We start from the raw sequence: 17294 nt of genomic DNA, 5'->3' as shown, positions 1-17294 counted from the left end.
TCCTCTCGTGAGTGAAAACATCCAAAGATCATCAAAGGTAAACGATTAATTTGATTGCTTTTCTGATTCATGTTATGTTATGTTATATGTTAGCACGGTTAACAAGATTTACAGTGTAGCTACAGTAATATGTTAGCACGGTTAACAAGATTTACAGTGTAGCTTACAGTATCGTTAGTAAACTGGTCTTTTGACCTAGTGGCATATGTCTGTAATGACATTATGAAAAGCACATCACCATAGCTGTGTTATTACTATCTTAACAAAAGCTCGGCAGGTAGAGCGTCAGTCTCATTAATCCGAAGGTGGCGAGTTCGATCCTCACACGGGTCAACAAAGCTTTTTAACAGTGACCAGCTGTGTAAAACGCAGCAGCCATTGCGATCACATCTTTCACTCCGGGTTCCGTCTAAACAGCAACCCATTGTGACATGATAACGGAACGTGATTGTGACATCATCGTCTTTCAACAACAACCCATTGAGACATAACAACGGAACGTGATTGTGACGTCATCGTCTTTCAACAACAACCCATTGAGACATAACAACGGAACGTGATTGTGACGTCATCGTGTAAAAACAGCAAATAGACGTGAACCAAAAAAATAAACATGATTTATTATTGTGTTCGGTAAATAACGAAGAGCTTTTTTACAACAGCCAAAACACACACTATTTACTCTCACACTTTTTACACCGCATAGTCCTACTCCGGTGATACGGATAAATAAAATGATCTGTTTATTTGTAAAAAAAAAAAAAGGCACAAAGGTATTATTAACAGTCTGATAAACACTTTATTATACTTTCATTGTCCTCTTCTTCGCTGCTTCCTCGTGTTCAGAGATGTTCTCACACACTCACACACACACACACACACACACACACACACACACACACACACACACAGTCTGAGTCACACTCCAATCTGAACCAGGTCCAGTCTGCTGCAGTCTGGGATTACAGCTAGCGTCCTGGAGACAGACACACTCCGTCAGTAACACACCAGACACAGACATTACTCTGTTTTCTACTCTCGTAGAGAAGGGGCGGGGACTCTCGTAGAGAAGGGGCGGGGACTCTCGTAGAGAAGGGGGGGGACTCTCGTAGAGAAGGGGCGGGGACTCTCGTAGAGAAGGGGCGGGGACTCTCGTAGAGAAGGGGGGGGGAATCTCGTAGAGAAGGGGGGGGACTCTCGTAGAGAAGGGGGGGAACTCTCGTAGAGAAGGGGGGGGACTCTCGTAGAGAAGGGGGGGGACTCTCGTAGAGAAGGGGGGGGAAGGGGGGGACTCTCGTAGAGAAGGGGGGGGACTCTCGTAGAGAAGGGGGGGGACTCTCGTAGAGAAGGGGGGGGACTCTCGTAGAGAAGGGGGGGGACTCTCGTAGAGAAGGGGGGGGAACTCTCGTAGAGAAGGGGGGGAACTCTCGTAGAGAAGGGGGGGGACTCTCGTAGAGAAGGGGGGGGACTCTCGTAGAGAAGGGGGGGGACTCTCGTAGAGAAGGGGGGGGACTCTTGTAGAAAAGGGGGGGGGACTCTTGTAGAAAAGGGGGGGGGACTCTTGTAGAAAAGGGGGGGACTCTTGTAGAAAAGGGGGGGGACTTACTTTCTGATGAAGTCTGTGAGGAAGTAGTGCCACAAGGGGTCAGGCCTGGAGACAGAACGATACGGATATATCAGTATGTAACATATCAGTATGTAACATATCAGTATGTAACATATCAGTATGTAACATATCAGTATGTAACATATCAGCGGGTAACATATCAGTATGTAACATATCAGTATGTAACATATCAGTATGTAACATATCAGTATGTAACATATCAGTGGGTAACATAGTGACGTGCGACAGACGCTTAGCTTCCTGTTTCAGGACAGACGGCTAGCCTAGCTTCCTGTTTCAGGACAGAACCCCAGCTTAGCTTCCTGTTTCAGGACAGACGCCTAGCTCAGCTTCCTGTTTCAGGACAGACGCCTAGCTCAGCTTCCTGTTTCAGGACAGACGCCTAGCTTAGCTTCCTGTTTCAGGACAGACGCCTAGCTCAGCTTCCTGTTTCAGGACAGACGCCTAGCTCAGCTTCCTGTTTCAGGACAGACGCCTAGCTCAGCTTCCTGTTTCAGGACAGACGCCTAGCTTAGCTTCCCGTTTCAGGACAACCTTCCCGCTAGTCATGATTGGCTGAGATTAATGGATGGGCTGGACATCTCCGAGAGCAGAGTTCGGATTGGTCTGCTCAGGATGTGTAGATTAACCCTTTGCTACCACAGTTGTGTTGTTGTTGAAAGATCTACCGTTAGCCACGGAGAACTGACATAGTGTTGCTGGTCAACAATCAGTGGGAAAAAGTTGTGATGGACTACTGTTCTGCACAATGTCAGTGTGAACCGGAGAGACAGCAGGCCAAACACAGGCTGTAACCCTAACCCTAACCCTTAACCCTTAACCCTTAACCCCTAACCCTTAACCCCTAACCCCTAACCCTTAACCCTTAACCCCTAACCCTAACCCTTAACCCCTAACCCTTAACCCTCTGCACAAGGTCAGTGTGAACCGGAGAGACACAGCGGGACAAACACAGGCTGTAACCCTAACCCTTAACCCTTAACCCCTAACCCTAACCCTTAACCCCTAACCCTTAACCCTTAACCCCTAACCCTTAACCCTTAACCCCTAACCCTTAACCCCTAACCCTTAACCCCTAACCCTTAACCCCTAACCCTTAACCCCTAACCCTTAACCCCTAACCCTCTGCACAAGGTCAGTGTGAACCGGAGAGTCACAGCGGGACAAACACAGGCTGTAACCCTTAACCCCTAACCCTTAACCCTTAACCCCTAACCCTTAACCCCTAACCATTAACCCTTAACCCTAACCCTCTGCACAAGGTCAGTGTGAACCGGAGAGTCACAGAGGGACAAACACAGGCTGTAACCCTAACCCTAACCCTTAACCCCTAACCCTTAACCCCTAACCCTTAACCCCTAACCCTCTGCACAAGGTCAGTGTGAACCGGAGAGTCACAGCGGGACAAACACAGGCTGTAACCCTTAACCCTTAACCCCTAACCCTTAACACCTAACCCTTAACCCTAACCCCTAACCCTTAACCCCTAACCCTCTGCACAAGGTCAGTGTGAACCGGAGAGTCACAGCGGGTCAAACACAGGCTGTAAAACTAACCCTAACCCTTAACCCCTAACCCTTAACCCTAACCCTAACCCTTAACCCTAACCCTTAACCCCTAACCCTAACCATTAACCCTTAACCCCTAACCCTTAACCCCTAACCCTCTGCACAAGGTCAGAGACACAGGCTGTTACCCTAACCCTTAACCCTTAACCCCTAACCCTTAACCCCTAACCCTAACCCTTAACCCTAACCCCTAACCCTAACCATTAACCCCTAACCCTTAACCCCTAACACCTAACCCTTAACCCTAACCCTAACCATTAACCCCCAACCCTCTGCACAAGGTCAGAGACAGGCTGTATTCTGTTATAAAGGCTGTCACAAGGTCAGTAACCGGAGAGACTTGACACAGCGGGCCAAAACAGGCTGTAGCGTTATATTATAACGGCTGTCGTGGTAACAAGCGGTCTATTATAAAGGCTGTCGTGGTAACAAGCGTTCTATTATAAAGGCTGTCGTGGTAACAAGCGTTCTATTATAAAGGCTGTCGTGGTAACAAGCGTTCTATTATAAAGGCTGTCGTGGTAACGAGCGTTCTATTATAAAGGCTGTCGTGGTAACAAGCGTTCTATTAGAAAGGCTGTCGTGGTAACAGGCGTTCTGTTATAAAGGCTGTCGTGGTAACAAGCGTTCTATTATAAAGGCTGTCGTGGTAACAAGCGTTCTATTATAAAGGCTGCTTGGTAACAAGCGTTCTATTATAAAGGCTGTCGTGGTAACAAGCGTTCTATTATAAAGGCTGTCGTGGTAACAAGCATTCTATTATAAAGGCTGTCGCGGTAACAAGCCTTCTATTATAAAGGCTGTCGTGGTAACAAGCGTTCTATTATAAAGGCTGTCATGGTAACAAGCATTCTATTATAAAGGCTGTCGTAGTAACAAGCATTCTATTATAAAGGCTGTCGTGGTAACAAGCCTTCTATTATAAAGGCTGTCGTGGTAACGAGCGTTCTATTATAAAGGCTGTCGTGGTAACGAGCGTTCTATTATAAAGGCTGTCGTGGTAACAAGCGTTCTATTATAAAGGCTGTCGTGGTAACAAGCGTTCTATTAGAAAGGCTGTCGTGGTAACAAGCGTTCTATTATAAAGGCTGTCGTGGTAACAAGCGTTCTATTATAAAGGCTGTCGTGGTAACAAGCCTTCTATTATAAAGGCTGTCGTGGTAACAAGCGTTCTATTATAAAGGCTGTCGTGGTAACAAGCGTTCTATTATAAAGGCTGTCGTGGTAACAAGCATTCTATTATAAAGGCTGTCATGGTAACAAGCGTTCTATTATAAAGGCTGTCGTGGTAACGAGCGTTCTATTATAAAGGCTGTCGTGGTAACGAGCCTTCTATTATAAAGGCTGTCGTGGTAACGAGCCTTCTATTATAAAGGCTGTCGTGGTAACGAGCATTCTATTATAAAGGCTGTCGTGGTAACGAGCGTTCTATTATAAAGGCTGTCGTGGTAACGAGCGTTCTATTATAAAGGCTGTCGTGGTAACAAGCGTTCTATTATTAAGGCTGTCGTGGTAACAAGCGTTCTATTATAAAGGCTGTCGTGGTAACAAGCGTTCTATTATAAAGGCTGTCGTGGTAACAAGCGTTCTATTATAAAGGCTGTCGTGGTAACAAGCCTTCTATTATAAAGGCTGTCATGGTAACAAGCGTTCTATTATAAAGGCTGTCGTGGTAACAAGCGTTCTATTATAAAGGCTGTCGTGGTAACAAGCGTTCTATTATAAAGGCTGCTTGGTAACAAGCGTTCTATTATTAAGGCTGTCGTGGTAACAAGCGTTCTATTATAAAGGCTGTCGTGGTAACAAGCATTCTATTATAAAGGCTGTCGCGGTAACAAGCCTTCTATTATAAAGGCTGTCGTGGTAACAAGCGTTCTATTATAAAGGCTGTCATGGTAACAAGCATTCTATTATAAAGGCTGTCGTAGTAACAAGCATTCTATTATAAAGGCTGTCGTGGTAACAAGCCTTCTATTATAAAGGCTGTCGTGGTAACGAGCGTTCTATTATAAAGGCTGTCGTGGTAACGAGCGTTCTATTATAAAGGCTGTCGTGGTAACAAGCGTTCTATTATAAAGGCTGTCGTGGTAACAAGCGTTCTATTAGAAAGGCTGTCGTGGTAACAAGCGTTCTATTATAAAGGCTGTCGTGGTAACAAGCGTTCTATTATAAAGGCTGTCGTGGTAACAAGCCTTCTATTATAAAGGCTGTCGTGGTAACAAGCGTTCTATTATAAAGGCTGTCGTGGTAACAAGCGTTCTATTATAAAGGCTGTCATGGTAACAAGCATTCTATTATAAAGGCTGTCATGGTAACAAGCGTTCTATTATAAAGGCTGTCGTGGTAACAAGCGTTCTATTATAAAGGCTGTCGTGGTAACGAGCCTTCTATTATAAAGGCTGTCGTGGTAACGAGCCTTCTATTATAAAGGCTGTCGTGGTAACGAGCCTTCTATTATAAAGGCTGTCGTGGTAACGAGCATTCTATTATAAAGGCTGTCGTGGTAACGAGCGTTCTATTATAAAGGCTGTCGTGGTAACGAGCGTTCTATTATAAAGGCTGTCGTGGTAACAAGCGTTCTATTATTAAGGCTGTCGTGGTAACAAGCGTTCTATTATAAAGGCTGTCGTGGTAACAAGCGTTCTATTATAAAGGCTGTCGTGGTAACAAGCGTTCTATTATAAAGGCTGTCGTGGTAACAAGCCTTCTATTATAAAGGCTGTCATGGTAACAAGCGTTCTATTATAAAGGCTGTCGTGGTAACAAGCGTTCTATTATAAAGGCTGTCGTGGTAACAAGCGTTCTATTATAAAGGCTGTCGTGGTAACAAGCGTTCTATTATTAAGGCTGTCGTGGTAACAAGCGTTCTATTATAAAGGCTGTCGTGGTAACAAGCGTTCTATTATAAAGGCTGTCGTGGTAACAAGCCTTCTATTATAAAGGCTGTCGTGGTAACAAGCCTTCTATTATAAAGGCTGTCGTGGTAACAAGCGTTCTATTATAAAGGCTGTCGTGGTAACAAGCGTTCTATTATAAAGGCTGTCGTGGTAACAAGCGTTCTATTATAAAGGCTGTCGTGGTAACAAGCGTTCTATTATAAAGGCTGTCATGGTAACAAGCGTTCTATTATAAAGGCTGTCATGGTAACACGCGTTCTATTGTAAAGACAATAGTGAATCATCTAATATTTATTAAATATTTATACAATATTTTATCTGGACACTTCCTGTTTTTAATATGCCAGGAACCATTTCACTGTTTACACTTCCTGTTTTTAATAAGCCAGTAACCATTTCACTATTTACACTTCCTGTTTTTAATATGCCAGTAACCATTTCACTGTTTACACTTCCTGTTTTTAATATGCCAGTAACCATTTCACTGTTTACACTTCCTGTTTTTAATATGCCAGTAACCATTTCACTGTTTACACTTCCTGTTTTTAATATGCCAGTAACCATTTCACTGTTTACACTTCCTGTTTTTAATATGCCAGGAACCATTTCACTGTTTACACTTCCTGTTTTTAATATGCCAGTAACCATTTCACTGTTTACACTTCCTGTTTTTAATATGCCAGTAACCATTTCACTGTTTACACTTCCTGTTTTTAATATGCCAGTAACCATCTCACTGTTTACACTTCCTGTTTTTAATATGCCAGTAACCATTTCACTGTTTACACTTCCTGTTTTTAATATGCCAGTAACCATCACACTGTTTACACTTCCTGTTTTTAATATGCCAGTAACCATCACACTGTTTACACTTCCTGTTTTTAATATGCCAGTAACCATTTCACTGTTTACACTTCCTGTTTTTAATATGCCAGGAACCATTTCACTGTTTACACTTCCTGTTTTTAATAAGCCAGTAACCATTTCACTGTTTACACTTCCTGTTTTTAATATGCCAGTAACCATTTCACTGTTTACACTTCCTGTTTTTAATAAGCCAGTAACCATTTCACTGTTTACACTTCCTGTTTTTAATAAGCCAGTAACCATTTCACTGTTTACACTTCCTGTTTTTAATATGCCAGGAACCATTTCACTATTTACACTTCCTGTTTTTAATATGCCAGTAACCATTTCACTGTTTACACTTCCTGTTTTTAATATGCCAGTAACCATTTCACTGTTTACACTTTGTTTACACCTTCTGTATCCTGTGCATGTGACAAATAAACTTGATATTAGTGTGTGTTTTCTAGAGACGGTAATGTGTAAAACAACATGAAGTGCACCAAAGTCAGATTAGGATCCAGGCCAAGGACTAGATAGTGTATTTTATATGATATTAGTGTGTGTTTACTAAAGACGGTAATGTGTAAAACAACATGACCTGCACCTAAGTCAGATTAGGATCCAGGCCAAGGACTAGATAGTGTATTTTAACATGGAGTTTGTCCTTATTGTAGGCTACTACTTTCACCACTTTTAGTCTTGAAATCTTTGGTTGTTTAATACACTACTCCCTCTGTTTAGCACATGGCCTCTCATGAGAATCTTTAAAGAAATGGGTGGGGCTAAGGCTTAAGAGGGTGTGAATGTTGCTGAATAGGTGTAGACAAAGAAGAGCTCTCCAGTAGGTGCACCAAAACATTCAAGGATAATTTTCTCAAAAGTGAGGTTACAAGTTTATCAACTTTTGAAGCAGAATTACTTTTCCATTGTTCCTCAACTTTTATGCAACGCAAAAAAACAAACATATTTTGCTACATAGGACCGAATCGGAATGGAGAATGAAATAGGTTACACACTGATATGTTAGATGTTGTACACAAATAGGATCAGAGGTGTGTGTGTATGTACTAACTGTTCCCAGGTAGCAGGGTGTGTGTTGTGTTCAGGGGGGTCAGGCTGATGGAGGGGGGCTGCTGGACTGCCTGCAGGGGGGGGGGGGGGGGCAGAGAGTTACAGAACACCACAGCAGATACTATAGAGTTACAGAACACCACAGCAGATACTATAGAGTTACAGAACACCACAGCAGATACTATAGAGTTACAGAACACCACACAGCAGATACTATAGAGTTACAGAACACCACACAGCAGATACTATAGAGTTACAGAACACCACACAGCAGATACTATAGAGTTACAGAACACCACACAGCAGATACTATAGAGTTACAGAACACCACAGCAGATACTATAGAGTTACAGAACACCACACAGCAGATACTATAGAGTTAAAGAACACCACACAGCAGATACTATAGAGTTACAGAACACCACAGCAGATACTATAGAGTTACAGAACACCACACAGCAGATACTATAGAGTTACAGAACACCACACAGCAGATACTATAGAGTTACAGAACACCACAGCAGATACTATAGAGTTACAGAACACCACAGCAGATACTATAGAGTTACAGAACACCACACAGCAGATACTATAGAGTTACAGAACACCACAGCAGATACTATAGAGTTACAGAACACCACAGCAGATACTATAGAGTTACAGAACACCACAGCAGATACTATAGAGTTACAGAACACCACACAGCAGATACTATAGAGTTACAGAACACCACACAGCAGATACTATAGAGTTAAAGAACACCACACAGCAGATACTATAGAGTTACAGAACACCACACAGCAGATACTATAGAGTTACAGAACACCACAGCAGATACTATAGAGTTACAGAACACCACACAGCAGATACTATAGAGTTACAGAACACCACAGCAGATACTATAGAGTTACAGAACACAGCAGATACTATAGAGTTACAGAACACCACACAGCAGATACTATAGAGTTACAGAACACCACAGCAGATACTATAGAGTTACAGAACACCACAGCAGATACTATAGAGTTACAGAACACCACACAGCAGATACTATAGAGTTAAAGAACACCACACAGCAGATACTATAGAGTTACAGAACACCACACACAGCAGATACTATAGAGTTACAGAACACCACACAGCAGATACTATAGAGTTAAAGAACACCACAGCAGATACTATAGAGTTACATAACACCACAGCAGATACTATAGAGTTACAGAACACCACACACAGCAGATACTATAGAGTTACAGAACACCACACAGCAGATACTATAGAGTTACAGAACACCACAGCAGATACTATAGAGTTACAGAACACCACAGCAGATACTATAGAGTTACAGAACACCACACAGCAGATACTATAGAGTTACAGAACACCACACAGCAGATACTATAGAGTTACAGAACACCACAGCAGATACTATAGAGTTACAGAACACCACAGCAGATACTATAGAGTTACAGAACACCACACACAGCAGATACTATAGAGTTACAGAACACCACACAGCAGATACTATAGAGTTACAGAACACCACAGCAGATACTATAGAGTTACAGAACACCACACACAGCAGATACTATAGAGTTACAGAACACCACAGCAGATACTATAGAGTTACAGAACACCACAGCAGATACTATAGAGTTACAGAACACCACACACAGCAGATACTATAGAGTTACAGAACACCACAGCAGATACTATAGAGTTACAGAACACCACAGCAGATACTATAGAGTTACAGAACACCACACACAGCAGATACTATAGAGTTACAGAACACCACACACAGCAGATACTATAGAGTTACAGAACACCACAGCAGATACTACAGAGTTAAAGATACAACAGAAAGGAGAAAAGGTGAAGATAATAGAATGACTTACTGCTGTAGGAGCTGGACACAGCCTCAGGACATGGAACAAACAAATAACAATCCTTCTGGTGAAACGCTGCCATGATCTTAAAGGCACTTTACAATGTTGACATGATTCATTGCCTTTTAACATCCTAAACTGACTGGCTTCTTCTTAAAATGTTAAATGTTTAAAATCAGTTCAGAATGTTTAGAGTCAGATCAAAATGTTTAGAGTCAGATCAAAATGTTTAGAGTCAGTTTAGAATGTTTAAAATCAGGTTAGAATGTTTAGAGTCAGATCAAAATGTTTAGAGTCAGATCAGAATGTTTCGAGTCAGATCAGAATGTTTCGAGTCAGATCAGAATGTTTCGAGTCAGATCAGAATGTTTCGAGTCAGATCAGAATGTTTCGAGTCAGATCAGAATGTTTCGAGTCAGATCAGAATGTTTCGAGTCAGTTCAGGATGTTTCGAGTCAGTTCAGGATGTTTCGAGTCAGTTCAGGATGTTTCGAGTCAGTTCAGAATGTTTCGAGTCAGTTCAGAATGTTTCGAGTCAGTTCAGAATGTTTCGAGTCAGTTCAGAATGTTTCGAGTCAGTTCAGAATGTTTCGAGTCTGATCAGAATATTTAGAGTCTGATCAGAATGTTTCGAGTCAGTTTAGGATGTTTCGAGTCAGTTCAGAATGTTTCGAGTCAGTTCAGGATGTTTCGAGTCAGTTTAGGATGTTTCGAGTCAGTTCAGAATGTTTCGAGTCAGTTCAGAATGTTTCGAGTCAGTTCAGAATGTTTCGAGTCAGTTCAGAATGTTTCGAGTCAGTTCAGAATGTTTCGAGTCAGTTCAGAATGTTTCGAGTCTGATCAGAATGTTTCGAGTTTGATCAGAATGTTTACAGTCAGTTCAGACTGTTTAGAGTCAGTTCAGACTGTTTAGAGTCAGTTCAGAATGTTTAGAGTCAGTTCAGAATGTTTAGAGTCAGTTCAGAATGTTTAGAGTCAGATCAGAATATTTAGAGTCAGATCAGAATGTTTCGAGTCAGATCAGAATGTTTCGAGTCAGATCAGAATGTTTCGAGTCAGATCAGAATGTTTCGAGTCAGATCAGAATGTTTCGAGTCAGATCAAAATGTTTCGAGTCAGATCAGAATGTTTCGAGTCAGATCAGAATGTTTCGAGTCAGATCAGAATGTTTACAGTCAGTTCAGAATGTTTACAGTCAGATCAGAATGTTTAGAGTCAGTTCAGAATGTTTAGAGTCGGATCAGAATGTTTAGAGTCGGATCAGAATGTTTAGAGTCGGATCAGAATGTTTAGAGTCGGATCAGAATGTTTAGAGTCAGTTCAGAATGTTTAGAGTCAGATCAGAATGTTTAGAGTCAGATCAGAATGTTTAGAGTCAGATCAGAATGTTTAGAGTCAGATCAGAATGTTTAGAGTCAGATCAGAATGTTTAGAGTCAGATCAGAATGTTTAGAGTCAGATCAGAATGTTTAGCGTCAGATCAGAATGTTTACAGTCAGATCAGAATGTTTACAGTCAGTTCAGAATGTTTACAGTCAGTTCAGAATGTTTACAGTCAGATCAGAATGTTTAGAGTCAGTTCAGAATGTTTAGAGTCAGTTCAGAATGTTTAGAGTCAGTTCAGAATGTTTAGAGTCGGATCAGAATGTTTAGAGTCCGATCAGAATGTTTAGAGTCCGATCAGAATGTTTAGAGTCCGATCAGAATGTTTAGAGTCCGATCAGAATGTTTAGAGTCCGATCAGAATGTTTAGAGTCCGATCAGAATGTTTAGAGTCCGGTTAGAATGTTTAGAGTCCGGTTAGAATGTTTACAGTCAGTTCAGAATGTTTACAGTCAGTTCAGAATGTTTACAGTCAGTTCAGAATGTTTACAGTCAGTTCAGAATGTTTACAGTCAGTTCAGAATGTTTACAGTCAGTTCAGAATGTTTACAGTCAGTTCAGAATGTTTACAGTCAGTTCAGAATATTTAGAGTCAGATCAGAATGTTTAGAGTCAGATTAGAATGTTTAGAGTCAGATTAGAATGTTTAGAGTCAGATTAGAATGTTTAGAGTCAGTTCAGAATGTTTAGAGTCAGTTCAGAATATATAGAGTCAGTTCAGAATGTTTAGAGTCAGTTCAGAATGTTTAGAGTCAGTTCAGAATGTTTAGAGTCAGTTCACAATGTTTAGAGTCAGTTCACAATGTTTAGAGTCAGATCAGAATGTTTAGCGTCAGATCAGAATGTTTAGAGTCAGTTCAGAATGTTTACAGTCAGTTCAGAATGTTTAGAGTCAGTTCAGAATGTTTAGAGTCAGTTCAGAATGTTTAGAGTCAGTTCAGAATGTTTAGAGTCAGTTCAGAATGTTTAGCGTCAGATCAGAATGTTTAGAGTCAGTTCAGAATGTTTAGAGTCAGTTCAGAATGTTTAGAGTCAGTTCAGAATGTTTAGAGTCAGTTCAGAATGTTTAGCGTCAGATCAGAATGTTTAGAGTCAGTTCAGAATGTTTAGAGTCAGTTCAGAATGTTTAGAGTCAGTTCAGAATGTTTAGCGTCAGATCAGAATGTTTAGAGTCAGTTCAGAATGTTTACAGTCAGTTCAGAATGTTTAGAGTCAGATCAGAATGTTTAGAGTCAGAATGACAGAACTCACTGGTCTTTGAGGGAGGAAGAAGGGAAGGACGACGACAGCTGGGATCCATCTGCAGAGAAAGAAAACATTCAGAGAGAGACAGACTAAACGTGTACATGTGTGTGTGTGTGTGTGTGTGTGTGTGTGTGTGTGTGTGTGTGTGTGTGTGTGTGTGTACCGGTGTTGTGCAGCTCCACTGCTACCCCTCTGAGGAAGGACTCCAGGATTCCAGGAGACGAAGACAGAAACTCAACAAGCCACCTCAAGGCCCACACGTTACCCTGCACACACAGAGACACACACGTTACCCTGCACACACAGAGACACACACGTTACCCTGCACACACACAGACACACACGTTACCCTGCACACAGAGACACACACGTTACCCTGCACACACAGAGACACACACGTTACCCTGCACACACAGAGACACACACGTTACCCTGCACACACAGAGACACACACGTTACCCTGCACACGTTACAGAGGAGAGAGCGGAGGACAGAGGAGAGAGCGGAGGACAGAGGAGAGGTGTACCTTGTAATAGTTGAGGATGGGTAGAGCGGAGGACAGAGGAGAGAGCGGAGGACAGAGGAGAGGTGTACCTTGTAATAGTTGAGGATGAGTAGAGCGGAGGACAGAGGAGAGAGCGGAGGACAGAGGAGAGGTGTACCTTGTAATAGTTGAGGATGATTAGAGCGGAGGACAGAGGAGAGAGCGGAGGACAGAGGAGAGGTGTACCTTGTAATAGTTGAGGATGGGTAGAGCAGGGGTCAGAGGAGAGAGCGGAGGACAGAGGAGAGGTGTACCTTGTAAGAGTTGAGGAGGGGTAGAGCGGGGGTCAGAGGAGAGGTGTACCTTGTAAGAGTTGAGGAGGGGTAGAGCGGGGGTCAGAGGAGAGGTGTACCTTGTAAGAGTTGAGGAGGGGTAGAGCGGGGGTCAGAGGAGAGAGCGGAGGACAGAGGAGAGAGGTACCTTGTAATAGTTGAGGATGAGTAGAGCGGGGGTCAGAGGAGAGAGCGGAGGACAGAGGAGAGGTGTACCTTGTAATAGTTGAGGATGGGTAGAGCAGGGGTCAGAGGAGAGAGCGGACGACAGAGGAGAGGTGTACCTTGTAAGAGTTGAGGAGGGGTAGAGCGGGGGTCAGAGGAGAGGTGTACCTTGTAAGAGTTGAGGAGGGGTAGAGCGGGGGTCAGAGGAGAGAGCGGAGGACAGAGGAGAGGTGTACCTTGTAATAGTTGAGGATGGGTAGAGCGGGGGTCAGAGGAGAGAGCGGAGGAGAGAGGAGAGAGGTACCTTGTAATAGTTGAGGATGAGTAGAGCGGGGGTCAGAGGAGAGAGCGGAGGACAGAGGAGAGAGCGGAGGACAGAGGAGAGAGCGGAGGACAGAGGAGAGGTGTACCTTGTAAGAGTTGAGGATGGGTAGAGCGGGGGTCAGAGGAGAGAGCGGAGGACAGAGGAGAGGGGTACCTTGTAATAATTGAGAATGGGTAGAGCGGAACACAGAGGAGAGAGCGGAGGACAGAGGAGAGGTGTACCTTGTAATAGTTGAGGAGGGGTAGAGCGGGGGTCAGAGGAGAGAGCGGAGGACAGAGGAGAGGTGTACCTTGTAATAGTTGAGGATGGGTAGAGCGGAGGACAGAGGAGAGAGCGGAGGACAGAGGAGAGAGGTACCTTGTAATAGTTGAGGATGGGTAGAGCGGGGGTCAGAGGAGAGAGCGGAGGACAGAGGAGAGAGGTACCTTGTAATAGTTGAGGATGGGTAGAGCGGGGGTCAGAGGAGAGAGCGGAGGACAGAGGAGAGAGGTACCTTGTAATAGTTGAGGATGGGTAGAGCGGGGGTCAGAGGAGAGAGCGGAGGACAGAGGAGAGAGGTACCTTGTAATAGTTGAGGATAGGTAGAGCGGGGGACAGAGGAGAGAGCGGAGGACAGAGGAGAGAGGTACCTTGTAATAGTTGAGGATGGGTAGAGCGGGGGTCAGAGGAGAGAGCGGAGGACAGAGGAGAGAGGTACCTTGTAATAGTTGAGGATGGGTAGAGCGGGGGACAGAGGAGAGAGCGGAGGACAGAGGAGAGAGGTACCTTGTAATAGTTGAGGATGGGTAGAGCGGGGGTCAGAGGAGAGAGCGGAGGACAGAGGAGAGAGGTACCTTGTAATAGTTGAGGATGGGTAGAGCGGGGGACAGAGGAGAGAGCGGAGGACAGAGGAGAGAGGTACCTTGTAATAGTTGAGGATGGGTAGAGCAGGGGTCAGAGGAGAGAGGTACCTTGAAATAGTTGAGGATGGGTAGAGCGGAACACAGAGGAGAGAGGTACCTTGTAATAGTTGAGGATGGGTAGAGCGGGGGACAGAGGAGAGAGCGGAGGACAGAGGAGAGAGGTACCTTGTAATAGTTGAGGATGGGTAGAGCGGGGGACAGAGGAGAGAGCGGAGGACAGAGGAGAGAGGTACCTTGTAATAGTTGAGGATGGGTAGAGCGGGGGTCAGAGGAGAGAGCGGAGGACAGAGGAGAGAGGTACCTTGTAATAGTTGAGGATGGGTAGAGCGGAGGACAGAGGAGAGGTGTACCTTGTAATAGTTGAGGATGGGTAGAGCGGAGGTCAGAGGAGAGAGCGGAGGACAGAGGAGAGAGGTACCTTGTAATAGTTGAGGATGGGTAGAGCGGGGGACAGAGGAGAGAGCGGAGGACAGAGGAGAGAGGTACCTTGTAATAGTTGAGGATGGGTAGAGCGGGGGTCAGAGGAGAGAGCGGAGGACAGAGGAGAGAGGTACCTTGTAATAGTTGAGGATGGGTAGAGCGGAGGACAGAGGAGAGAGCGGAGGACAGAGGAGAGAGGTACCTTGTAATAGTTGAGGATGGGTAGAGCAGGGGTCAGAGGAGAGAGGTACCTTGTAATAGTTGAGGATGGGTAGAGCGGGGGACAGAGGAGAGAGCGGAGGACAGAGGAGAGAGGTACCTTGTAATAGTTGAGGATGGGTAGAGCGGGGGTCAGAGGAGAGAGCGGAGGACAGAGGAGAGAGGTACCTTGTAATAGTTGAGGATGGGTAGAGCGGGGGACAGAGGAGAGAGCGGAGGACAGAGGAGAGAGGTACCTTGTAATAGTTAAGGATGGGTAGAGCGGGGGACAGAGGAGAGAGCGGAGGACAGAGGAGAGAGCGGAGGACAGAGGAGAGAGGTACCTTGTAATAGTTGAGGATGGGTAGAGCGGGGGTCAGAGGAGAGAGCGGAGGACAGAGGAACCTTGTAATAGTTGAGGATGGGTAGAGCGGGGGTCAGACGAGAGAGAGGAGGACAGAGGAGAGAGGTACCTTGTAATAGTTGAGGATGGGTAGAGCGGGGGACAGAGGAGAGAGCGGAGGACAGAGGAGAGAGGTACCTTGTAATAGTTGAGGATGGGTAGAGCGGGGGACAGAGGAGAGAGCGGAGGACAGAGGAGAGAGCGGAGGACAGAGGAGAGAGGTACCTTGTAATAGTTGAGGATGGGTAGAGCGGGGGTCAGAGGAGAGAGCGGAGGACAGAGGAGAGAGGTACCTTGTAATAGTTGAGGATGGGTAGAGCGGAGGACAGAGGAGAGAGCGGAGGACAGAGGAGAGAGGTACCTTGTAATAGTTGAGGATGGGTAGAGCAGGGGTCAGAGGAGAGAGGTACCTTGTAATAGTTGAGGATGGGTAGAGCGGGGGACAGAGGAGAGAGCGGAGGACAGAGGAGAGAGGTACCTTGTAATAGTTGAGGATGGGTAGAGCGGGGGTCAGAGGAGAGAGCGGAGGACAGAGGAGAGAGGTACCTTGTAATAGTTGAGGATGGGTAGAGCGGGGGACAGAGGAGAGAGCGGAGGACAGAGGAGAGAGGTACCTTGTAATAGTTGAGGATGGGTAGAGCGGGGGACAGAGGAGAGAGCGGAGGACAGAGGAGAGAGCGGAGGACAGAGGAGAGAGGTACCTTGTAATAGTTGAGGATGGGTAGAGCGGGGGTCAGAGGAGAGAGCGGAGGACAGAGGAGAGAGGTACCTTGTAATAGTTGAGGATGGGTAGAGCGGGGGTCAGAGGAGAGAGCGGAGGACAGAGGAGAGAGGTACCTTGTAATAGTTGAGGATGGGTAGAGCGGGGGACAGAGGAGAGAGCGGAGGACAGAGGAGAGAGGTACCTTGTAATAGTTGAGGATGGGTAGAGCGGGGGACAGAGGAGAGAGCGGAGGACAGAGGAGAGAGCGGAGGACAGAGGAGAGAGGTACCTTGTAATAGTTGAGGATGGGTAGAGCGGGGGTCAGAGGTTCGTGGAGGATGCGTAGTGCCAGAGCCTGAGTTACCAACAGCAACAGGGCCTGGTCTGGATACACCTAGACACACACACAAGTTACCAACAGCAACAGGGCCTGGTCTGGATACACCTAGACACACACACAAGTTACCAACAGCAACAGGGCCTGGTCTGGATACACCTAGACACACACACAAGTTACCAACAGCAACAGGGCCTGGTCTGGATACACCTAGACACACACACACATACCAACAGATCAATCAATTAAAGAAATGCACATGAATTATATGCAAACTGATGACACCTTTTAGTTGTTGCACTGAAACATGTACTACATCCCTGCCAGGGGGAAAAGCAGGTTTTAACTAATTAAACAACAGACTACGACCTATTAAACAACAGACTACGACCTATTAAACAACAGACTACGACCTATTAAACAACAGACTACGACCTATTAAACAACAGACTACGACCTATTAAACAACACACTACGACCTATTAAACAACAGACT

General features: G+C 44.9%; 1 protein-coding gene across 2 annotated transcripts in view; it reads right to left on the bottom strand.

Annotated features, from left to right (window-relative positions):
* Positions 1-599: 599 nt before the first annotated feature.
* The window catches only part of LOC139568443 (uncharacterized), a 38550-nt gene continuing 21855 nt past the window's right edge, over positions 600-17294 (bottom strand). Inside the window, exons 7-13 of one of the 2 annotated variants that reach the window (XM_071390260.1) lie at positions 16751-16855; positions 12693-12795; positions 12536-12584; positions 9911-9932; positions 8014-8083; positions 1607-1651; positions 600-976 (exon numbers count right to left, since the gene is read on the bottom strand). In XM_071390260.1, coding sequence (XP_071246361.1) covers positions 969-976; positions 1607-1651; positions 8014-8083; positions 9911-9932; positions 12536-12584; positions 12693-12795; positions 16751-16855 — 402 coding nt within the window. In that variant the 3' untranslated portion in view covers positions 600-968. The remainder of the gene's footprint in view (positions 977-1606; positions 1652-8013; positions 8084-9910; positions 9933-12535; positions 12585-12692; positions 12796-16750; positions 16856-17294) is intronic. The other variant, XR_011673606.1, reaches the window with a different exon arrangement.

The sequence above is a fragment of the Salvelinus alpinus genome, chromosome 2 (assembly GCF_045679555.1).
Source record: "Salvelinus alpinus chromosome 2, SLU_Salpinus.1, whole genome shotgun sequence".
NCBI lineage: Eukaryota > Metazoa > Chordata > Actinopteri > Salmoniformes > Salmonidae > Salvelinus > Salvelinus alpinus.
The sequence above is the reverse complement of the archived record's forward strand: the minus strand, read 5'-3'. Positions and strand labels throughout refer to the sequence as shown.